We start from the raw sequence: 24,695 nt of genomic DNA, 5'->3' as shown, positions 1-24,695 counted from the left end.
TGTTCAGTAAATTTAATCTACAAATAATTTGAAATTTGATTTGTACCTTTTCTTTTCATAAACAAACATCTATATCTGGTGGATTCTACCACTGCTGCTTTTGTAGAAAATGCAATATTTATCAGTGAATACATGATCTTTGTATTTTCAACTGTATGACATCTGCAGTTTGTATTTTCGTTGATAAATCAAGGATAAATTGATCACCACACCCTTTCTCTTATACATTTTCTGGTCAAAACCAAAATGAACGAAGATATAACCATAATACATGGGTATGCTTATAATGTAATGGTTTTATTGTTAAAGAGTATTGCCCCAGATGTGAAATGCCACCATAAACCCAGAATACTGTTTGCACAGTGTTGCTCAGTAGTATTATAGATTAATGTTCCCAGCAAATTTTGCACTTAAATTTCTATGGTGCATAATCTATCACAGTCACAGTCTAAATATACTTCACTCATGGTGGCATTCCATTTATTGAGTCTTGCAACCATTACACTGTCATGGCAGTTAAACTGGATTAGTGTCACTTTCTATGGGAGAATAATTTGCATAGCTGCTGTGATAGATCAGAGCCTTACTAATGACCCCTCCCCATCACTAACCCTCCACCCCATGTCCGTCCCTCCTCTGCAGGCGAGGGCCCTCCCACGAGCCGTGAACTGGGACTCGACTCTGGGGGAAGCAGCAGCGGCTCCAGTGGGGGGCCGAGTAGCCGTACTCCGGGGCTTGTTGTAGCTGTTGCATCAACAGTGGGTGCAGCACTACTAGCCTTGAATGTGGCACTGGCAGGCTGGTGTTTGCGCAGGCGTGGGGCGGCTGCCTCAGCTGGCCGTGCTGCAAAACGTCTCACAGCAGGTGAGTCACGTCATTTATCTCATGTCCTGACAGGTGGACCTCCTGGGAAATCAGGTACTGCTGGTGTCGGGATTGGCCCTGATGTGCCTGATGCTCTACTCGGGAAGGCCGATGTTCCACGCCTCGTCATTGTTGGTGTTTCAGTGACTGGAGCACTACTTGTTCTCTTCAACATTGCTCTTGTTGCCTGCTTTGTGTACAGGAAGAGAGCCAAGGGTAAGCGTACAGGTATGTTAAAAATGTTGCATTCCTAGAATTTGAACTGTTAAGCCATGGTTGTAAAAGGTATTGTAACTAAATGAAAATGAATGAAAAAGATTCAGTTTATAAATGATGGCAGTCACAGTTTCAGAAATATAAAATTGACACTAGTGTAATAATGAGATTAATGAAGAATTTCTATTTCTGTAACATCAGATAATAAATGATGTAAAAAAGAGAAGTGTTATGATGTAAATCTACGTACTTAGTAGTGCTGGAAAGACATATACAGCAGTACAGGATAAACATTTTTGGTGATATATTGCAATATGATGATTGTGACTATAATTTTCTAATAACCACGTTTTCCAATTTTTTGACATAATATAGAGACTAAATTTCTTCATTTGATTATGCGAACATAACATATGAGTAAAAAGGAAAATGTAGAAAATTTTAGCAGAAAGGTTTCATTCAGCACAAAGGATTTAGAGAAATGTTCAGGGAGTTGTTGGGATCTAAATGCAATTCAAATTCATGAGAACTTAATGTCCCAGTCTTATGGGAAATAAAAGTAATGAACTGAGAGGATAGGGTAGTAGTGTTAACAGAGTAGAATTTGAACAAAGATGATGTTTAAAATAAGAGAAAAGAAGAAAAATATAGAGAATGAATAACAAAAAAACTTACATAAAATATGCATGTCAAGAGACGCAAAAATAATCCATTACAGCATGATAGTGAAACAGAATGCCTCTGAGCAAGTAAATGCCTACCACTGAATTATAAATTAGACGAACTAGAAGTATTGGAGAGAAGAATCATGAGTAAAATTTTAAGTCCAGTAAGAAGCAAAGAAGTAATTGTGAAGTATATCAAAAGATGGAAAAAATTACAGAAGCAGTAAGGGAAAGATGACAAAAGGCTGACAAAACAGATCCTCAGGTATCTCTGGAAAAAGAAATTAACAAGGTGTGTGTCAAAAGTTAACATAGATTTGGAAATACACAACATAGATGCGTAGAACGGAGAGATATTTTGAGAAAGAAAATCTTAAAGTTTGATTCATTTCATGGTAGAAGCAGTAAGAGAACATGTGAGAAGTGATATAAAAAAAGAAAAAAAGAGACATAGTGAAAAGATGAAAGAATATTTGAGGACTGAATAGTGACCTGCTAAGACAGAGTTGTGTTTTCATATTTTATTTATTTATTTTTTAATGTGTGCATAGCCTCTACAATTGGGCAGTATTTATTTTCCTTAGAACATGTAATTGGTTCTAGAGTTACAACAGTTATTAAAAGCTGGTTTTTAATCATGTGTCTCCTTCTCTTATTCAGAACAATATAGCTGATATTTCTTCAAGTTTTGTATACAGAGTGGGTTTATTGTGAGACATAATTAAAAATCTGAGTGATATGAGACTTACTTGCACTGTAGATTTTATGTTCTTTGTCTGAATAGTGAAAAACACTTTTACTGCCTTCATAGTGACTTTAAACACTGTGTAAACATTAAATACAAAATGTTTGAAAAAAGAAAGCGGGAAATTAACTGTAAGGGTGCCATAGCAAGTTTAGCTCAAATATATAAACAGTGGTCCATTAACAGATTTGTAGGTGATCTTGATTTTTGTTTGCTCTAATATTACAATGTCAAATATTTGAGGATTGAGGAAATGCAACCACTCATTTGCAGCCAAATGAGGGGCAGCAGCCATAGCCACATGATCAGAAAATAGCCACAGATCAGAAAATCTGGATGTACACTCTTGTCCCAGTCTGAGAATTCTCTCTCTCTCTCTCTCTCTCTCTCTCTCACACACATACACACACACACACACACACACACACACACACACCTGCTCTGACATTAGTATTATAGGGGGTATTATAAGGGAGGAAAGGCCATGACTGGCAACTCTCAGGGAAGGGGAAATGGAGAACGGGGTAGTGGCAAGTGGGAGGAATGAGTTGGAAAACTACAGGAGAGGATATGCTGCTGAGGACAAGCGAGTAGGAACAGCACCATTGAGGATGGGTACTACCACAGATTGAGAGTGGTCTGCAAGTAAGGCAACTGACTGTACCTTTCTGCACAGAGAAAGAGGGAAAATACTTCATCCTGTCATGAGTTTGCCTTTTCATGCTGTCATTTAGGAACAGACAGGGTACAAGCACCATTGAGGATGGGTACTACCACAGATTGAGAGTGGTCTGTAAGTAAGGCAACTGAATGTACCTTTCTGCACAGAGAAAGAGGGAAAATACTTCATTCTGTCATGAGTTTGCCTTTTCATGCTGTCATTTAGGAACAGACAGGGTACAAGCACTTGCCAGGACATGACAAATATTGTTATTTGTTAGACTATTGTCATTCTGGTCAGATACCTGAAACCCTTGCCTTTAATGTTCTCAGCATTGTTCATTGAATGCCATTAAAATTCCAGGTTGCTCTCATTCACAAAACTTAAGTTGGCTGTGTGAGGTATAGTAATATTTAATATTGTGGAACATAAGATTTTTCAACAAAATTGTCTAGTTGTCTACTTCTTTCTTGTAATAGCACCATTTTTTGGTGATTTGGAAGAGGTACAGCCACTATCTATAATACATTTACTGAATATCTGCTGCATGATTCTCTTGTCAGTCCAATTACCAATGGCAGCTGCCAGTGGTGGGGCAAGCACGGTAGGTGTATTCATCTTCTACTTTTGACACTCTTGTGGATAAGTTACAGAACTTTGTAGCTTAGCTCGTATGTCTAACCCTCAGCACCTTCGTTTTACCATCATCTGTAACAAGTATTAAGAGAACAAAACATGCTCACTAAAGTGAAAATCACCAATAAATGTTGAGAGCACACTAAGTAAAGCACATCCAGCAATATAATTTTGTTGGCTCCAGCAGCATTGGACACTGAAAACCGCTAATGTACATTTCCCTATGACCTACCTTCTTAGCTTAGCAAGTGGGTTGTTGAGAATGGAAGATCCTACAGTTCCTACATATGCATTTCAGCAGCATTTTTCCTGGGTGGCAGTGGGGATCAAAATTGCATAGGCACTGAAGCAGGTGGTGTAGGAAGGAATTAAGTTTGGGGTTTTAATGCCCTATTAATGATGAGATCATTAGAGATGAAGCACAAGCTGAGATTGTAATGGAAATCAGCATGCCCTCTGAAAGAATCCACTGGGCAATCATTCCAAGTGATTTCATAAAAAAATGAAAAACATAAATCTGGATGGCAGGATGGGAATTTGAAACGGCAATCCTCACAAATATGAGTCCAGTGTCTTGTTGCTGCACCACCTCACTCGGTGCAGTAAGTAAAGTGATTGGCACTGCAGAGTGCAGCAACTTCAGCAATGGGATGCTTGAGTAGCCATTGCCATTTATGGTTGCCATCCATGTAAGTAGGGAGCTGGTTAGGTGTCATACACACATAAAGTGCTGTGCAGTCATTTGAGTGCAGTTGGTAAATGACAGCTGCTTTCATGTGGAGCTCTACCTGTCGTTGGAGAAAAACTTTCGTTACGAGGCTTGTCTTGAGCGAGTATATTTGGTGGGTCTTGGACCTGAGTTGTTGACAATGGACTAACAGATATTATACATAGTTTGATGTATAGGTTGCATAGGAATGGACTAGAATATTGCACAAGTTTAACAGGTGTTAGGATTGCCGTGGAATATGAAGGTAGGATTTACTCATAAGGTAGGATTTGCTCATCTCAGGTCATGTAGGAGGTTGCTGAAGCCCTGATCATGCCTGAGTTTTTGTTTTTATCTGTTATGTGCATCTATATGTTGTTCACCATTGGGCTACAGATTATTGAACATCTTTTTCTCCTTTTTGCTTGTGTTCTATCAGTGTTTGTTGTGTCACATTAAGACTTACACTACATGGCAGATCATTTGCTTTGCTAAAGGGGCAGTGTGTTTGTCATGATATTGTGATATGTCATTGCGCTATGTTACTCATGTGTCATAGTCGCTGTCCATTATTATTTCTTTAATAGGAGACTTTTACTGCTGATTTGTTATTTTAGTATTATTTCTGCTTGACTTTTCAAACAATTTCACTCTTTAATATTTAGTTACGAAATACAATGATCCACTTTATCGAATGCTTCTCATGTTATATTTCAGCTGCCAGTGAACAGAGCAGCAGTAAGTCGGCAACCATTGAAATGTATGCCCCTAGCAGTTATAATGAAACGGTCACTGGTGAAACACTAAGTTCAGTTTCAGAAAAGAGTGAAAGCTACTCAAATGGAGACAGCAATCAGGAATATCTAGTAAGATTTAATTTAATGCTTACTCCAATTTTTGATCCACAAACAAAAAATAATATATATAATTGATAGATGTTAACATACAGCAGTAAGATATTAATTAATGGGCTGTAATTTTTGTGATAGTCTCTTAATTAGGGCAGTGTTCACCATTTTTTGACACCTGTTAATGTGTTGTCTTGCAAAAAAGTGCTCGTAGAAGAATAGCATAATGTGAATCAAAACTAACGCCCAGTGTACAACTTTACATGTGAATATCTGTCATTAACTGTGATTGTAAGATTTGTATGTGTGTACTCTTGATTATAAAGATGAGAATAATTGCTATGGATTGTTTTAAACATTAACTGCTAGTTTTATACCACAGACTGCATTCAACTTAAATTAACATCTTCCTCAAATATGTTTATAAAAATATTATACATACCAAGAAGTGGTAGAGACATAGACAAACAGAAAGTCACAAAAATTCTAACTTTTAAAACAATAGCAAATTGGAAAAAGCACATGGAGGCAATGGGCCTGATCAGTAATTTATTAGAAAAGTGATCCTTGACACAGAGTCAAGGAAAGCACAGCAGTATTGAACAAGAGAAAAAGTCAACTACCAATTTTTTGAAAAGAAAGATGATTTTAAGTCTACCAACTGCAACAGCTGGCAAGGAACAAGTAAATGAATAAAATATCACAAAATATTTTACACCATCATCATTCATTCTGTATCTATTGCTGAGTAAAGGGCTTCTCTACATTTTTCTATGGATTACCGTATTCAGCTACATACACCCATGCTGTTCATGCCTGCTTTCTAATGTCAGCTATCCATCTTCCCACTGGGTCTTTGTGTATTTGTTGGATTCCAGCAATGAACTTCCTTGATCCATCTGCAATGCATTCACATGTCACACCCATCTCCAGTTCATTTTGATTACATCTCCCACTCCTGCCTTTTTCCTGATCCATTTGTTTTTATGAAATGTCAAGTACATATTTGTAGATGTGGGTGGCTATTATATGCACCTGTTAAGTGTAGTCTTGTTTCTACTGTTATTTTTGAAGGAAAAGGGAGGAATCTCGAAGAGCACAAAGCTTAACATGCCCTTCCAATGGATGGCGCACCATTGACATGTTCTCTCTTCATAAACCACTGCCAAGAGGTTTGGAATTTAATCCAGGAGAACAGCAACAAAACTGATTATTAATTAATTTATGCCACTATCCCTCACTGACCAAGTTCCGATGATAAGAACTTCTTCAAGAATTTCTACACCACTGCATCTTGACAACCAGTAGGTGCAGTAGTCAGTGGACAAGGATGATCATCATCATCATTTTCTGCTATATTATCAGGTCATTTGTGTCTCCATTTCATGTGATCCACTGCTTCATTCTTAATGCTGGTGTATGTGCTGCTGTCCATCACATCGTCCATGATCTGAAATCTCTTCCTTTCTGTCCTCCTCTTTCCTTCGACATATCTTCCTAAGACTGTTTTTATAAGCCCATCCTTCATTCTTAATATATGTCCAATCCAGTTTTGTTTCCTTCTTTTTATTACATCCAATAACTGTCTTTGCTTTCCCACTCTTCTTAATATATGTCCAATCCTGTTTTGTTTCCTTCTTTTCATTACATCCAATAACTGTGCTTGCTTTCCCACTCTACTCAGTACCTCTTCATCATTTGCTCTATCCCTCCAACTTATTCTTTCCATCCTCCACCATGTCCACATTTCAAAAGCCTCCATATTGTATTTATTTTCATTCTGTAAATCTTCCCTATAGCTTTAATGGTACTCTCAGTATCCTGTAATTACTTTTGACCTGTTGCTAGGAAGACCATGTTGTCTGCAAACCTCAAACACCATATTCCTCTTCCTCCAACATTTAGCACATAGATAAGGATAATGTTATATATTATTTAAAAAAAAGACTAAATTACATCAAAATACATACAAAACTAGGAGACCTGTAAACTGATGCTAATGAACATTTGACATGAAAAATGTTAAGGGATATGAAAAAATGATGAAATGAAATGATCGTATGGCATTGTTGGCCTGGAGGCCCCATGCGGGGGAGTTCAGCCACATTAAGGGATATAAAATCAGCTGATATAAACAGAAATGAATGAAAATGTTGAGAAAGCTATTTATACTATGGAGAGAGAAAGGAACAAATTGACACTAAGGTGGGGGGCGGGGAGCCACAGTTGGAAGAATTGATACTAAAGAGGAGAAGCAGGCCTCTGCTTCAAGGAAGACACATCAGGATGATATCAAAGGGGAAAAATTATTGAAACTACTAGCAGTTATTTATTTGTGAGATGAATTGCTGTGCTTCCTTGATGCTGTGTGTGGTTTTTCTAATTACCATACCCCATTTTTTCTGATGATCGAGCCTTTGGCTCTGCATATTAGAATAATAATGGCTTTGCCTTTCTCTGTCATGGGCTGAACTGTTAAAATATTCTTGTTGCATCAAAGTACAATGTTATAGGAGAATGAAAAAGATCAGAAATGCTAAAATGATCAAAAATAACTTTAAAATCAGATAAAATTGGTAAAAAGTATGGTAGAAGATCAGGATGTAACATCCTATTAAATGAGGTCATTAGTGGTAGAACAATGGATTAGGATAAAAAAGGATAGTGGTGTTTGTCTTTTCCACAGAATCAGCTCACCATTTTCACTGAACTATTTAGAGAAAGCACATAAAATGGATGATGATATGAACCCAGATTGACTTGAAAGGGCTTTTACATCCTTAACCATTGCTGCACCACACACAGTCTTAACATTTTGCTCTTTGGGAATCCTTCCTGTAAATATTCACATTTTCTTTTGACTATCATAATTTATTGTAGCTATTAGTGAAGTAATCTCAGGTCCCAGAATTTCAATATTTGTCTTCACCATCTTTGAGGCACTGCTTTTCCTGTCTCTACTGCTGGTATTATAGTATTTGTAAACAGATATCATTCATTCAGCTGTATATTAATTCCAAACACAATGTTGAAAAATATGATAGGAACTGTAATAAAATGAAATTGAAACAATGGTTCAAGGGAGTCAAAGTAAGGTAGGAATTGGTCCCTCCTTCTGAGCTCTGAGAGATGTTACAAATGCTCTATTAATAATGCTTGTTTTTTCAGCTTTTCCATTTGCCTACCTATAGTGTACATTTGTATTGTTCAGATCTGCCTATAGTTTATATAAATGGCATTAATTAAAGTCCATATAACAATGTAGATTCCCAAATCCACTACCCTGATTGAATTACTTGTCTTTACTTTATAAATAATGAACTAAAACTTGAAATACTATTTGTTTTTTATTGTTCAGGACAAGAACAATAACATGAGATTTATACACTGAAATATCTCACTGCTTCAGTGAGTCAATGTTGCCACCTTGACCCTAAAAAAAGAGACAATATGCTACAATCTTGGAAAAAAGCGCATGCACATCTGTGGCTTGCAAAGCATCTGCTAGCTGCACTCATCAATATCATGTCAAGACTGTCACCATAACTGCCCAAGTGCAGAGCACCTCCCTTCAGAGGAGGCTCTTGCTTTTATTTTAGTGGTTTGTGATGTTGATCCTGAGGTGTCAGACAAGCACTACATCAGAATTATGATGTGTCACATGACTGCACATCTGTGGCTTGCAAAGCATCTGCTAGCTGCACTCATCAATATCATGTCAAGACTGCTGCGATCTTCTAACGGTAGCTTTGTCAAGATACGATAACTGCATAGAAGAAAGTGTTACTACATCGCTTCAGCAAGACCTTGTGCTTGCAAATCGTTACGTAAATAAGTTAGAGGAACTGATAAAGCAGCGGAATTATGACGATTTAAAAAATGAGTGTAATGAAAACATACCGGCAATTTTCGTTTCAAACAAAACTTCTGCTAGTAGTAAACGAAATCTTTCTGGCGGTATGACATCGTCAGTAAATAGAGTGCAAAGAAAAACGGGTAATAAAGACACGACAGGACAAAATGTGAACTCAAAAAATAAGACACGTGAAAGTGAATCTAGATCATCTGTGTGTTCTAACGAGAGAAATGTTTCTCCAAAGTGTACTATAAAAACGATGGAACGAGGGCACCTGGTGAACAACAAATATCAAGTCTGTGTATTAGGTGATAGTCATGCAAAGGGTGTGGCACAAATAATAAATGATCGGCAGTCGCAATTCAGAGTAACAGCCATTGTCAAACCTGGTGCTCCCCTTAATGAAATAGTAAATAATTGTGAAAACTTAGTTAAGACTGGAACATGCTGTGTGCTAATAGGTGGAGCAAATGACATATACAAAAATGAAAGCCAACTAGCGACAAGGACACTTCAAACAACTCTAAAAAAGCTGTCAGATCTAAATTTAAAGGTTCTCGTTGTAAGTGTGCCACATAGACATGATCTAATCGAGGAATCATGTGTAAACAAAGAAATAAAGTCAACAAATAATAAATTCAGGAAGATCTGCTGTGCTTTTAAGTGTGCAACTTTTGTTGATGCAAACAGCTCAGTGAGAAATCATTTCACGAGGCATGGACAGCACAGGAACTATTATGGAAAAAAGATGATGGGTGAAAAGATACTAGAAGAAATAAGCCGCATAACAGTAGAAAAGTTCCCTAAAATCCCACTCCAAATGAGGACAGAAGCATAAGAAATGAAAACCTTAACAAGAGCAACATTTGCTGAAGCACTAAAAACATCATCATCTGCTATTGTAAATATTAAAATGTCATCAGCTGCCACAGCTAGTATAAACAATCAATCAGCATCATCAACTTCAAGTAGGAAAAGCAACAGAAACAAGAAACCTGTGGTACAACAGGATTTTTGATATCCAGCCATAATGAAAACTCCAAGATAACAGTGTTAAACGAAAGGAGAAATACCACCAGTGCTCACTCCCCTGTTCTGAAGATTATGACTCTAAATGTGCAGTGCCTCAAGAACAAATATTGTGAACTTGAAATAGCAGTAAGTAACACCCAACCTGATGTCTTGTGTATTACAGAACATTGGTGTAAGGACCAAGAAATTAGCAGTATTCATATTAATCCATTTAAACTGGCAAATAATTATAGTAGGAAAATTGCAAAAGGTGGTGGAGTCGGTATTTACCTTAGACAAGAGTTAGAATTTAAAAAGAGATGTGAAGCAGAGAACTTAAGTATTGAAAAGTTTTTTGAAGCAGGTGCTGTCCAGCTATATGGCCTGATGAAAAAAGTCATAGTCATAACAGTGTATAGGTCACCATGTGCAAACATAGAAGTCTTTTTTGATAAATTAGAATTGTTGCTAAATACTATTTACAAAAAAGAAACTGTGATTATTCTTTGTGGTGATTTCAATATTAATCTTCTAGTTGAAAGTCAACAAAAAAGGCAATTTTTGGACATATTAAAGAGTTTCAACATGTCACCACACATAAACAATTAAACTAGAATAACAAACACCTCCAATAGCCTCATAGATAACATTTTCTCAAATATGTCAGAAACTAACATAGAGGTAACAAACATAGATTTAGGATTGTCTGATCACAATGCTCTCACCATTGAAATCCCTTTAAGGTCAAAGGAAGATAAAGGTGTAAATAATATTTACAAAAGAAACTTCTCTGTGGACAGCTGTCATCAGTTCATAAGTATCTTAGAAAATGAAAATTGGTTAGATGTTTTGAAACAGTCAAGTACAGATGAGGCATATAGTGCATTTGCATCGATTTATATGATGAACTTTGAGATGTATTTTCCAAAGAAACTGACCAGAGTCAAGTCTACTGGATACATAAAGTCAAGTTCTTGGATGACTCTTGGAATTAAGAAATCATGTGAAAACATGAAAAAACTGAATTCAGAGTTGAGGGAGTGTACAAATATTGATTTTATAGAATATGTAAAGAGGTATAGGAAAATATACCGCAGAGTAATTGCAAATGCAAAGTTATTAAGTAATGATATGGAAATAAAACAGTCCAGAAATAAAACTAAAATAGCATGGGAAATTGTGAGAAAAGAAACTGGGGTACCTACCAAAGACAAGGAAATTATTCTAAAAGATGAGGAGAATAAAATGGTAGATAAATATGCCATGCCTAATTATATAAATAATTACTTTTTAAATGTACCCCAGACATTAAGCAGGAATCTTGGGGAGCAGATTAAGATGGAAGCACCGAAGGTAGCCAGCAGTATGATGGCAGTTCCAACAAACGAAAAAGAAGTTTTAAAAGTGATTAAAAGTCTGAAGTCCAAGATGTCAGCTGGAGTAGATGAGGTGCCAATAATATTAGTAAAGAAAACAGCTAATCAGATAGCGAAACCATTGACGCACATAGCAAACTTGTCAATGGCTGAGGGCGTAACTGAAAATTTCTAAAGTCATTCCCCTGTTGAAAAAGGGTGATAAACTTAAAATAGAAAACTACCGACCTGTCTCACTCCTCCCAACTTTCTCTAAAGTTTTAGAGATACTAATGAAATATAGTCACACATTATCTTAATATGCACAATCTGATAAACAGTAATCAGCATGGATTTCAAGCTGGGAGAAGTATCGAAACAGCTGTACTAGAATACACAAAAGAAATAATCACTAAATTGGAAGAGGGAAATAGTGTAGTTGGGATAAATCTAGATTTGTCAAAAGCCTTTGACACTGTTGACCACAGCATACTTTTGAAAAAGCTTGAAGCTATAGGTATCAGAGGACCGGTAAAAAAGTGGTTTGAGTCTTATCTGGAAAAGAGGATGCAGGTGGTTAAATTACAGCACCAAATATTAATCAAAAAATTAAACTAAGATCAGATCCAAGGGAGGTCACAGTAGGAGTACCTCAAGGAAGTGTATTAGGCCCCTTGCTGTTCCTCATTTACATTAATGATATTCAGGTGTCAGAGAGAAAAGCTAGAATCATGTTATTTGCTGATGATACTAGTTTAATAGTTAGTGATATGAAGCAGTCATTGCACAGTACTGTGGACCATGTCCTACAAGATATACAAAAATGGTTTAGTGCTAACAAGCTAACACTGAATGCAAAAAAAACTAATTATGTGCAATATGGAAAAATAAGTGAACAGGACGACCTAAATCCCACCATGGAGGGCAAACAACTTGAAAAAGTACAGTGTGCAAAATTCCTGGGTATGCACATTGATGAGAAGATTAATTGGAAGGACCATGTGGTGAACTTAGCACTAAAACTAAATTCAGCATGTTTTGTGCTTAGAATAATTTCAAGAGTTTGTAGTAATGACTGTACCAGATTAGTATATTTTGGCTATTTTCAGTCCATTGCATCCTATGGGATAGTATTCTGGGGAAAAACAAATTGTCGTCTAAATGAGATTTTCAAATTGCAAAAATGTGCTATTCGGATAATGACCCACAGCCCACCTCAAACACATTGTAGGCCCCTTTTTAAAGCATTGAAAATTTTAACAATTCCATCATTATACATTCTGAAATGTCTGTTGGTGATCAAAAGAAATCAGGACAAAATGAAAACCAATAGAGACTTCCATAATTACAATACACAGCAATGTAAAGATCTACACATACAAGCTGTAACAAGGACCTGAAGCCAGAAACATGTATGTAATCAAGGCATCAAACTTTTTAATGCACTACCAAAACATATCAAAGAGCTGGAAAATGAGGATAAATTTAAAACTGTTCTAAAGAACCACATGCTTGACAAATGCTATTACAGCATAAGTGAATATCTCTGCGCAACTGTATAAAATATATGTTTAAGTTAATGTGACAAATGAAATTACATCAGTGCATAATAAATTATGTTATAAAAACACTTATTAGTTATGTATTGTATTAAACATAAGATAGATTAGTATGAATTCAGCACAGATACAAATTTTGTAAAGATATTATATAGTTGTTAAAATGTACCCTGACAAATCCTATATCACAAATGTGATCATTGGGATGATAATAAATAAATAAATAAATAAATAAACTGCCCAAGTGCAAAGCACCTCCCTTCAGAGGAGGCTCTTGCTTTTATTTTAGTGGTTTGTGATGTTGATCCTGAGGTGTCAGACAAGCACTACATCAGAATTATGATGTGTCACATGACTCAAATTGAGCATCACTTAATTTTAAGCTATGTTGATGGCTAATCATACAGATAACTCAGTGCATCCAAATGACATTCCTAGATGCACAAAAACTGAAAGTTCTGTTCACATGCAAATTGTGTTTATAATGTATTGCTAGTCCCCATGCTACTCTGTCCTATGTAAGCTTTCTCATCTCTTAACAACTACTGCACCCAACATCCATTTGAACATCCATACTGTATTTGCAGCCATGTCTGTGTCTACAGTTTTTACCAACCACACTTTGCTCATTTGCCAAATTGACTATTCCTTTATGGCTCAGTATGTGTTCTAATGGCTCAGTATGTGTTCTACCAACTGATTTCTTCCTTTAGTCAAGTTGTGCCATAAATTTCTTTTCTCTCAATGTGATTCAGTACCTCCTCATTAGATATGTAATGGACCCATCTAATTTTCAGCTTTCTTCTATAGCACCACATTCAAAAATCTTCTATTTCCTTCATGTGTGAACTGCTTATCATCCACATTTCACTTTGCATAAGTCTCCATGCCATACAAATACCATCAGAAAATACTTCGTAACACTTAAGTTTGTATTCAATGTTAACAAATTCGTCTGTTTTAAAAATGCTTTTCACACTATAAACAATCTGCATTTTATACACTCTATACTTTGGCCAACATCAGATATTTCACTATCCAAACAGCAAAACTTACTACTTTTAGTGTCTCATCTCCTAATATGATTCCCTCAGCATTGACTGATTTAATTTGATTACATTCCTGTACCCTTGTTTTTCTTTTGTTGCTTCTCAAAATATAGTCTCTTTTCAAGACACTATCCATTCAATTCAACTGCTCTTCCAAGTCCATTCTACCTGAACTTTAATTTCCTTTCCAAATTTCTTCTTGATTTCCTTTACTGCTTGTTCAGTGTGCAGATTGAAGAACATCAGGGATAGTCTACAACTTGCTCAATTCCTTCTGAACTACTGCTTTTCTTTCATGTCCTTTGACTCATGTAACTAGAGTCTGGATTCTATACAATTTGAAATAACCTTTCACTTTCTGTATTTTAACCTTGCTATCTTCAGAATGTTAAAGATTGTATCCCAGCTGACAGTGACAAAAGCTTTCACTAAATCTACAAGTGCGATTAACATCAGTTTGCCTTTATTAAACCTATATTCTAGGATAAGTTGTAGAGTCAGTATTGCCTTGCATTCATCTACATTTCTCAGGACCCAAACTGATCTTAACCTAGGTCGGCTTGTTGCATAATAGAAGACGAGTGCTTCAATAGAGCAATGTTGTGTTTACACCAGGTGTATTAAAAACTACAAAACATAGTAAAGTAATCTACTGCAAATGGAATATTTTCACACCGAAGTGATCCCAAATCTATTTTTTATCATAGCAGTCAGCATGGCTTATATAGATTCAAAGAGTAAATTAAATGTAGACTGTTGTATATTTGTGTAGCTGGTTTAAATAAACTTAAATCAAATTTCCTCTCTCAATAGGAAGACAACACAAAACCACCAGCAGCAAGTACTTACTTGATTGACCAGATGGAGTATCCTTACCAGTACCCTGCTTATGAGGTCCAACATCAGCCAAAGCCTCATCACGAGGAGGGTTCAGAGACAATGAACAGAAATACTTACAATCCCAGTGTAGAAGGTAACAGAATATGTACTCTGATAACAGTAATAGGTTGTGCAGGGGCTCTTATTTTCTTAATAATTCAGGAATGCAATCGACTTCGTACATTATTACATTGTCTTCTGCAGTTAAAATATGAATTTATTGAGAAATGTTGTGTAAGGCTTTAGGTATAGCACTGTGCTCCCCTTGTTCTTTTCCAGTAAATTTTCGTCAGCTATCTTGCTTGCAAAACCGTATTGATTTAATGAGGCTGATTGTGATCATGTTTTTTAATCTGAATATCGTGTTAACCATCACAAACACTTTTGAAGCATAAACTAAAATGAAATTGTTTCAGTGCAAGTATTTGAATTTCTAACTGGTTTCTTTGCAGGAGCAAAATTGCATTATGCGACACTACCACCACCACCGAGCCATGCAGATGGTCCATACTACAACATTTCCCCTGATGCCCGTTATGTGGCATATCCACCACAGCTTGAGTTTGCACATCTGACAGGCTCCTTGCGGCGACCGACAGCTGCTGCTGGTATGGGAAGTGCAGTGCGTGCGCCGTCTACTGTGCCGCCTCCTGACGTCACAGTCTCCCACAACCCTCCTCCTGTTCCTCCGCCAGCTGTTGTGCAGAATGGTCCCACTCCGCTACTTTCGACATTCAATCCTAATCTTGGTTACCCAGCCTCTGTAGAAGCTGAAGGACATCTAGTGTGATTGTGCTCCCTTTGAATAGAAGAGCTTCACGTGTGGTCTCTGTGGTGGTTGCTGATTCCAGTGGAAACTGAAGCTTGTGTTTTCAAAATTTTTAAGAAAGTTGGTTACAGTTTTATGGAGTCATATAATGACTGAAGTGTGTGTTAATATAAGATATGTGCCAAAGGCCTATGAGAACTTCTGGCACTATCGGTTTCAAAATGCTACATTCTGAGCATTAATGCATATAAGAATGAAGAGTTTACTCTAGAACAAATCTCTTTTGTTATGAGATGTCTTACACAGTTCCACTTTCAAAAGAAATTTAATCTGCAGGAATTCACCGCTAGTGAAGTAAATTTGTTGAAAATGTGTAATTTTATAAGTGTGTTGGACTGTTTCTAGGGACATTGAGGATCATTCAGTTTAGTGTATAGTGCAGATGGTGCTGTTTTGTTGCTGTGAATTGCTTACTACTTGCTGTGCTCTGTGTATGGATGGAGTGTGAACAAACTTCCATATGAAAAAAAAAATGGGTTCGTATGTGTGAGGTATTGACAGTACAATGTAAAATTACTGCGAGGTGCTGGTTTGAACAGAATGTGATGCTGTTCTCATATTGTAGGAACAGTTTATCTTGAGCTACTTGTGTGATAGAACAATAATAATTTATAAACTGCATTGAACATGCCAGCTTCGTTTTTTGTAAGCTGCTGAGACTTCTATCAGTATGAGATTTTTATACTCGATACAGATTTGTGTTATACACAAGAAAGAATCTCTTCTGTATAGAAGTTTCACTGTAATTATGGTGATCCACAAACAGCTCAATCACCTGCAGAATTTCAGGTGACTCCACAGTTTTTGCATTAAGACTGAATAGTTGAACTTAGATAAACAACACAGTTGGATACATGTAATCTTCCACTTAATGTCTTTTGATCTCAATTTTCTTGTTTGTATTTGAGGTATCTTACTATAAAAGCATGTTGTAGGTACATATATTTCAGTGTGAAAAATTTTATTTTTTCAAATTACTGCTGCTTTGTGCATGTACAGAGATCTCCTTGTGAAAAGAAGATGTCTTCACTGGGTCTTGGGTAAAGGCCCTTTTTGCATTTGTATGCAATCTAGAAACAGTTCTAAATTTCACTTACTGTTTACCTGTAGAAGTATTTTAGATTTTTTCAGTGACAAAAAGTAATGGATATTTGCTATTTAAAATTTCAGTATTGAATTGATATTTACTTTAATTACATCATTTATTTTAATCAGAATCTAACAGCCAAAGATAACTGCGAGTACACTGGCTGTATATGAACAATGAATTCATCCGGAAACAGGGCTGAAATAGGAAATGTTGTATTTCTCTAAATATACTGTAACAGTAGAACCTTTAAATTTGTTGCTATTGAAACTACACAGCATCAGCACAGATTCATACTAGATGGGCCTGTAAACTGAAGCCTGTAGAGTGCAACACAATTCTCTTTGAGACAGTTTTATATTGTTTTATTCAGAATGTTTCATCCTTCCATCATTTCTTGTATCTTGCACTCATCCAAATCTATATCAACCTCATCTAAATAGATATGATGTATTATTCTGCATTATGTGTAATATCTCTTAGTTTATATTTCAGTTAACTTTTTTATTTTTCAAGCCACCTTCTTTCAGAAATTAGAAGATTCATCTTTCACAGCTTGTATCTACCATTAAGATCTTACTTTTAAATGATTTGAAATTATAATTCTAAAGTTGGTTGTCAGTAGCTTTGGAAGGGAAAATGAGATGTCAGTTGGCAATGTTTTGCTCGTGTGCTATACTTTTTCATTTTTTCACCTGACTATACATGTTCATTCCATGCTGTTGACTATTTAGTACTAAAGCGCTTATACCTGTTTAATCCTGATTATCTGAACCTTGTGACCCAAAGTGACTGATACCAAGCACAGAACTATCTTTTATTTATCACCATCAGTTTCAGGTATGCTGTTACAGTTCCTTTTGTACTCATGGTACTGAGGCCAGAAACTTTAGCAGTGAAAGATTAGCAGTATATTGAATACTTCCTCATATGTCAACCGTGTTTCTGATTATAAATAAATTTTGATCAATATGTGTGTATTTGTTGACAATACAGTCTTACATCAAATGCAGTGTAAGCCTTAATACCTTTTACACCATTTCCATATTTTGCATTTTCTGCTATACAATAAATTTGTTTGTCCATAGTATTTCATAGTTGCTCTTCATGAAAAATTATTAATGTAAGGAGACATAATAATCCCTTAAAAGAATTGTGATAGTAGCTGTAAGTAAAATCAATGAAATGCTCATCATATCTTACAAAAGAATTGCTGGAATATGTGTCTTGTAATAATTGGATGTAGACTAATATGTTAGCTACAACATCAGATGAATCAAAGAGGCCTCCCAACTGAAATTTCCATGTGCACTGCAAAACAGTGGCTCTTGAATTTGTTTTGGATTCTGATTGTTGTTGCATCAGGAAGAAGAGTAATAGCTTAATTTTGTCATGAAATTAGCTGTAGAACACTTCAAATTTACTAAACATCTGAGGAAATTCTGCTGAAATGTATTTTTTTGATTTTCCCTCTTTAATGTTGGTCTGATCACTGATACGTTAATTTGAATGTTATACACATAATGGTCTTTTTTATTTTAGTGCCAGTACTTTGAGTGAGCATCATTTCAAAAATAAATCAGTATTACTGTGTAGATTATCTTTTTGCAGTTGCACTTTGAAATTTCTTGAACAGTCTCTTTCTTGAAGAGTAACACCCCTTATTCATGAATCTCACACAGTTTGATTTGCTTCGAGCAACATAAAAAGACACCATTCAACATAAAATTCATAGCAATTCATTAACATAATCACCTATATCAATATTATGTTTACTTTGTACAATTTTGTAATGGGGCATGCTAAAATATGTTTTTCATTTTTTCTGATATTTTTAACATAATTAATAAAACATTTTTCTTTAAGATTACCTCCCTGAAGTGGGAAGCTATTTTCAGTTTGAATGTTTACTGTATCACAGGCATCAGACCATCAGCTCATATGAATAAGTACAGTTTCAAATGTGTTGATGTGGTAAGCCAGTGTAGTTGAACTACTGTGCACCACATAAAATATTTCTTCAATATTATATTGGATTTGTTGCACAAGCATTTCAGTTACAAACTACTGAGCCACTGAAAGTTGGTATATGGGCTGTGTGAAGCTAGAACAATTAGTAAAATAAATTATTTAAACATCTATTTTGATTTTCAATCTTGTAATGAATTAAAGCATTATGTAATCTAACTGTAGTGTATTCTGGTATAACTTCTGCTGCATTTTGTGTGCATGGTTTCCAAATTGTGAAAGTGATGTGAACTATTTTCTGATGTGTCAGTGTGATATCTCCATATGAAAAAAATTCAAGTGTGCTAGGTTCTGAATGCAGCAAAAGAAATTCCTACAGGAATACAAACTACCTTCATTGTAATTTCGCAGTTCCCATTTTATGAAAAATGTTTGCTCAATAAATGTTTTGAAATGTGTTTGTAATAATCTGATTAGGTAAAATGTTGCCGTGTTGAGTACAGATACAAAAATGTGTTACAGCTGTGAACACAGTGCTCTTCCGTAATTTTAATTGCAAATTTGTACAGGTATGCTTCTAGTTAATGATGTATAAATTATATAGCAGTACTGTAATTATAATTGATACTATGGACAATGAAAGTTGAAAGAATTGTATTTTTAATACGGTATTCTAATTTAGCAGATATTAAAGTGTACAGAAGTCACTTGTTTGACTCATTATTCAGAGTTTGTATATAATCACATACCTTAAAATAGTTTGAATGTTAGTGTATATGAATAGTCCAAATGACAAAAATAATATAATTTTGTTCATCATCATACATTTACAGAAACTTAATATCTGCTGCCTCCATGTAAAATGTCATTTTATAATGTGTAATATATTATGTGCAGTTATTGATAATTTTCTTTTTATAACCGATATCCACTTGCAAAAATATGCCATAACAAAATGGAGTGCCTTGTAGTAACTGGCTTTGTGAATATAAAAGAAAAATACTGTCATGCTCAGTACGCAAATATTGAGCATTTCCCATTTCTTCCTGTGTATATCAGTCTGTTAAATACAAATTTGTTGTATAACAAAATCTATTTATGTGTTGGACGTTTTACAGTTTTTGACCTTGTCTCAGTATCTGAGTGCCTGGAGAAACTGAAAATATGCTCTTGTATCCAAAATGTGTTTCCTCAGAAGCTGGTCAATACTTCAGAGCTTTATATACTTCCGTTTATGACTACAGAATGTACAATGAAGGCTGGATGTTCTTCCAGTATGCCAAATAGATTTTTATACCATTAGCAAGAGGAATGTGTTTCATGATTTTCGCCTTCTTTCATTAAAGAGGGAGTTAAAATGAGCAGCAAAAAGAAGGGAGTCAATACTGTAGGACTGGATTCCATCTGAATGCTCACATTAATCAATTTCGATTTCCTCCCCCATTTTATGTATGGCTACTCCTTCCTCCATTCTTTACCCTACATTATTCTTTGAAGAATGGCAGACTTCTCGTGGGATGATCCATTTTAATATAGCTTTATTCTTTGATTTCATTCACTAGCAGTTTATTTTAAAAAAAAAGAGTTCTTTCTTGTTTACTACTTGCACAATTTCAGGCACGTGAGTCAAAATCATATGGGACTAACCAATTATTGTCACAATTTTATTTTAAAATAGCCACAAGCATATAATTGTCTTAGCTATTGTTGTTTCTGTTAATGCATTCAGAATACATCCTGCAACAGGCAGAATGAACTAAGAGTTTAAAATTCTGTTATCCATTCTTTTTCAACACCTAAAAGATTGTAATGGGTGGTTTATTTCAGTGATAGATGTGAACAGAAATAAGTAAACATGTCTAGTTCAGTCAGAACAGGCCATCTTTAGATCGTGAATGGTAGATTACAATGTAGCATGTCACATTTGTCACCATGAATGACTGTGTCCACACAAAGGTCTAAAGGAGTATTGTAAATAAAACATTAAATCAGTACAACCTCAATACATTTCAAATCAGGCAAACAGGAAAACAAACCATTCAGCATTTTCTTTTTACAGAGAGTGAGCAGTGAACTCTGTATTTCTCACTCCATTTTTATACTCTAGGGAAAAATTGCATTTTATAGTTACTGAATTTCCTATTGTCGTACCATATTCACACAAAATCATATGGCATGCAACATTCAGTCTTATAATAGTAATTAGGACTTCATACATACCTGTATGTTTTCATTTATCAATACTTATTCAAGTGCTCATTCTGGTATACAGAGGGCTTTTAATAAGAAACTGTCCTATATTTAAACACTTTCCTGGTATGTCTTCAATTTTCCAACTAGGGAAAAAAGTGTTCTAAGATTATATTTTAGTGTTCTAGATTTATGAATTAATGTTACAACTGTGGAAATACTAGGATGAAAACAGCAAGAAGAGGAAAGGCAGCTGCTCCCAGCAGTTGTTTTATGAGTGTGTATCATAATAATCATCAACCATTTGACATACACTGTTGGATAGAGCTGGTCTCTAACTTTTATACAGTATTATTCTCTTCAACTATGCACAAACATGTTGCTGTTTTCTTCTCTTGCCCTTTCAAGTTTATTTTAATTAGTCATAATTACATTGTCAACTTCTGTTTGTTGCCTGATCCATTTTTCTTGTTTCCTTGGTTTTCCTAGTAACACCCAAAACCCTTTTCACCATTGCCCAGTAACCCTCAGTGTTTGCATGTCAAAACTTGGTGATGCATATTCATTTTAATCTTTGTGTTTATGACACATAACAAGTTTAGTTTTGAAAACTCTTTTTAGCCTATCAAAATCACTCCAAACCGTTTTTACTCATCTGTACATGTTTCTTCTGCTCCCCCTCCCAGTGGTTATTATCAGTTGCCCTAAGCACAAAACATCAGCAATTGGTTCTATGCTTTATAGTTAATGTGTACTGTTAGTCTTTTTGGCATATACTCTGTGTTTTGTGTGTGTGTGTTTGTGGCACATTGGTGGGTCCATAGATTATTACCAGGGGAGGCCAGGTTGATACTATAACATATATTAGATCACTTTATTATAACTTGAACAAGATGAAATACCTAACTTTGGAACAATCCATTGCCACAGGAATGTCACATGTTTTTGATACTGACACTGAACACTAACATATTACTTGATACGGTACAAGATAGTAGTCTATCCTCTCAAACTTCAGTAGTCTATAAACTTTGCTGCAGTTCTGTCAGATACAACTCTCACATTGTTGACCATATAGTGAGATGATGCTACATCTTTAGCAATAACTGCAGAGTGGGCTTGTAATCTACCCCTCCCTCACATCATTTGTTGATTGTCGCTGTGTTTATCATTAACTCGTTTAATAAGTTTTGACAGGAGTAAGATTTACAATACTCTTTTTACTTATCTTCTTTTTTCGTAGTTGGCTCCAGTTCTTCAAGTCTAGGGGCTCATTATTGAAGCTGAAATTTTTGGCATTATAGGTTCTCATGGTTGCAATTGGCATAATAAATTTGAAGTAAGCCTGCACTGTATTTTTTTGTTTTCACAAATATTTTACTCTCACATTTTTCTATATCACTTTGTCTTTTGAATTTTCACATTAACAAAGCCAAAATTACATTGTTATTCGAAATTACAAAAACACTTCTGTTCACATCAGATGCATGCCGACTACTACTTTACTCTGCGGTATTACCAATATTCGAAAGGGATTATAAATTCTCTTGACAAATGAATTTCTATTAATTTCTATTATTATTTTACAAATAAATCCAGAAATAAACATAATAAACAGTACTAAATTGCATAATTAATAATAGAAATTTTAAGTGTGCCAAATATTGCATTATTTCAAATGTTTCTAAAAGAAAATAATTTCAACTGTACTTTCAGAGAAGGTACATACCGGTTATAACAAAGAAAATGAAGTAATCTCTTTTCACAGATTTTAGCCTCAAATATAATACATTGTGTAAAAAATCATATAAAATTCTTTTAGAAAAACAGCTGAGATAATATTAACCTAATCAAAATTTGAAAATATTTTTGTTATCAGCTACTTCTGTTGATGAAAAGTAATGCTAGAGGAGGGTGTCCCTATCCAAAATCCCCCCCTCCCCTCCCCTACAAAATTTGGAAACAAAGTATTTACAATATTTTTTGACATATATAAGGTTTGACAATCAGTGTACAGAATGGTGCCAAAAGATGGAATACAGATGTATAGAAGTATCTGATACACAACACATTACAGAAAACATAAGAAAAATATCTGCTGGACAATTCATAATCTACACTCCTGGAAATTGAAATAAGAACACCGTGAATTCATTGTCCCAGGAAGGGGAAACTTTATTGACACATTCCTGGGGTCAGATACATCACATGATCACACTGACAGAACCACAGGCACATAGACACAGGCAACAGAGCATGCACAATGTCGGCACTAGTACAGTGTATATCCACCTTTCGCAGCAATGCAGGCTGCTATTCTCCCATGGAGACGATCGTAGAGATGCTGGATGTAGTCCTGTGGAACGGCTTGCCATGCCATTTCCACCTGGCGCCTCAGTTGGACCAGCGTTCGTGCTGGATGTGCAGACCGCGTGAGACGACACTTCATCCAGTCCCAAACATGCTCAATGGGGCACAGATCCGGAGATCTTGCTGGCCAGGGTAGTTGACTTACACCTTCTAGAGCACGTTGGGTGGCACGGGATACATGCGGACGTGCATTGTCATGTTGGAACAGCAAGTTCCCTTGCCTGTCTAGGAATGGTAGAACGATGGGTTCGATGACGGTGTGGGTGTACCGTGCACTATTCAGTGTCCCCTCGACGATCACCAGTGGTGTACGGCCAGTGTAGGAGATCGCTCCCCACACCATGATGCCGGGTGTTGGCCCTGTGTGCCTCGGTCGTATGCAGTCCTGATTGTGGCGCTCACCTGCACGGCGCCAAACACGCATACGACCATCATTGGCACCAAGGCAGAAGCGACTCTCATCGCTGAAGACGACACGTCTCCATTCGTCCCTCCATTCACGCCTGTCGCGACACCACTGGAGGCGGGCTGCACGATGTTGGGGCGTGAGCGGAAGATGGCCTAACGGTGTGCGGGACCGTAGCCCAGCTTCATGGAGACGGTTGCGAATGGTCCTCGCCGATACCCCAGGAGCAACAGTGTGCCTAATTTGCTGGGAAGTGGCGGTGCGGTCCCCTACGGCACTGCGTAGGATCCTACGGTCTTGGCGTGCATCCCTGCGTCGCTGCGGTCCGGTCCCAGGTCGACGGGCACATGCACCTTCCGCCGACCACTGGCGACAACATCGATGTACTGTGGAGACCTCACGCCCCACGTGTTGAGCAATTCGGCGGTACGTCCACCCGGCCTCCCGCATGCCCACTATACGCCCTCGCTCAAAGTCCGTCAACTGCACATACGGTTCACGTCCACGCTGTCGCGGCATGCTACCAGTGTTAAAGACTGCGATGGAGCTCCGTATGCCACGGCAAACTGGCTGACACTGACGGCGGCGGTGCACAAATGCTGCGCAGCTAGCGCCATTCGACGGCCAACACCGCGGTTCCTGGTGTGTCCGCTGTGCCATGCGTGTGATCATTGCTTGTACAGCTCTCTCGCAGTGTCCAGAGCAAGTATGGTGGGTCTGACACACCAGTGTCAATGTGTTCTTTTTTCCATTTCCAGGAGTGTATAAATACACTATGTGATCAAAAGTATC

The 24,695-nt window shown here is 36.5% G+C and overlaps 1 protein-coding gene across 1 annotated transcript in view; it reads left to right on the top strand.

The window, feature by feature from the left end:
* Positions 1-19,844, top strand: part of LOC126162009 (nephrin) — a 189,326-nt gene extending 169,482 nt beyond the window's left edge. Inside the window, exons 16-19 of the mRNA XM_049918231.1 lie at positions 898-1,080; positions 5,214-5,362; positions 14,988-15,147; positions 15,506-19,844. Coding sequence (XP_049774188.1) covers positions 898-1,080; positions 5,214-5,362; positions 14,988-15,147; positions 15,506-15,843 — 830 coding nt within the window. The 3' untranslated portion in view covers positions 15,844-19,844. The remainder of the gene's footprint in view (positions 1-897; positions 1,081-5,213; positions 5,363-14,987; positions 15,148-15,505) is intronic.
* The last annotated feature ends 4,851 nt before the right edge of the window (positions 19,845-24,695 follow it).

Source organism: Schistocerca cancellata, chromosome 2 (genome assembly GCF_023864275.1).
Source record: "Schistocerca cancellata isolate TAMUIC-IGC-003103 chromosome 2, iqSchCanc2.1, whole genome shotgun sequence".
NCBI classification, from domain to species: Eukaryota; Metazoa; Arthropoda; class Insecta; order Orthoptera; family Acrididae; genus Schistocerca; species Schistocerca cancellata.
Note: the sequence above shows the minus strand (reverse complement) of the source record. Positions and strands in the feature narration are given on the sequence as shown.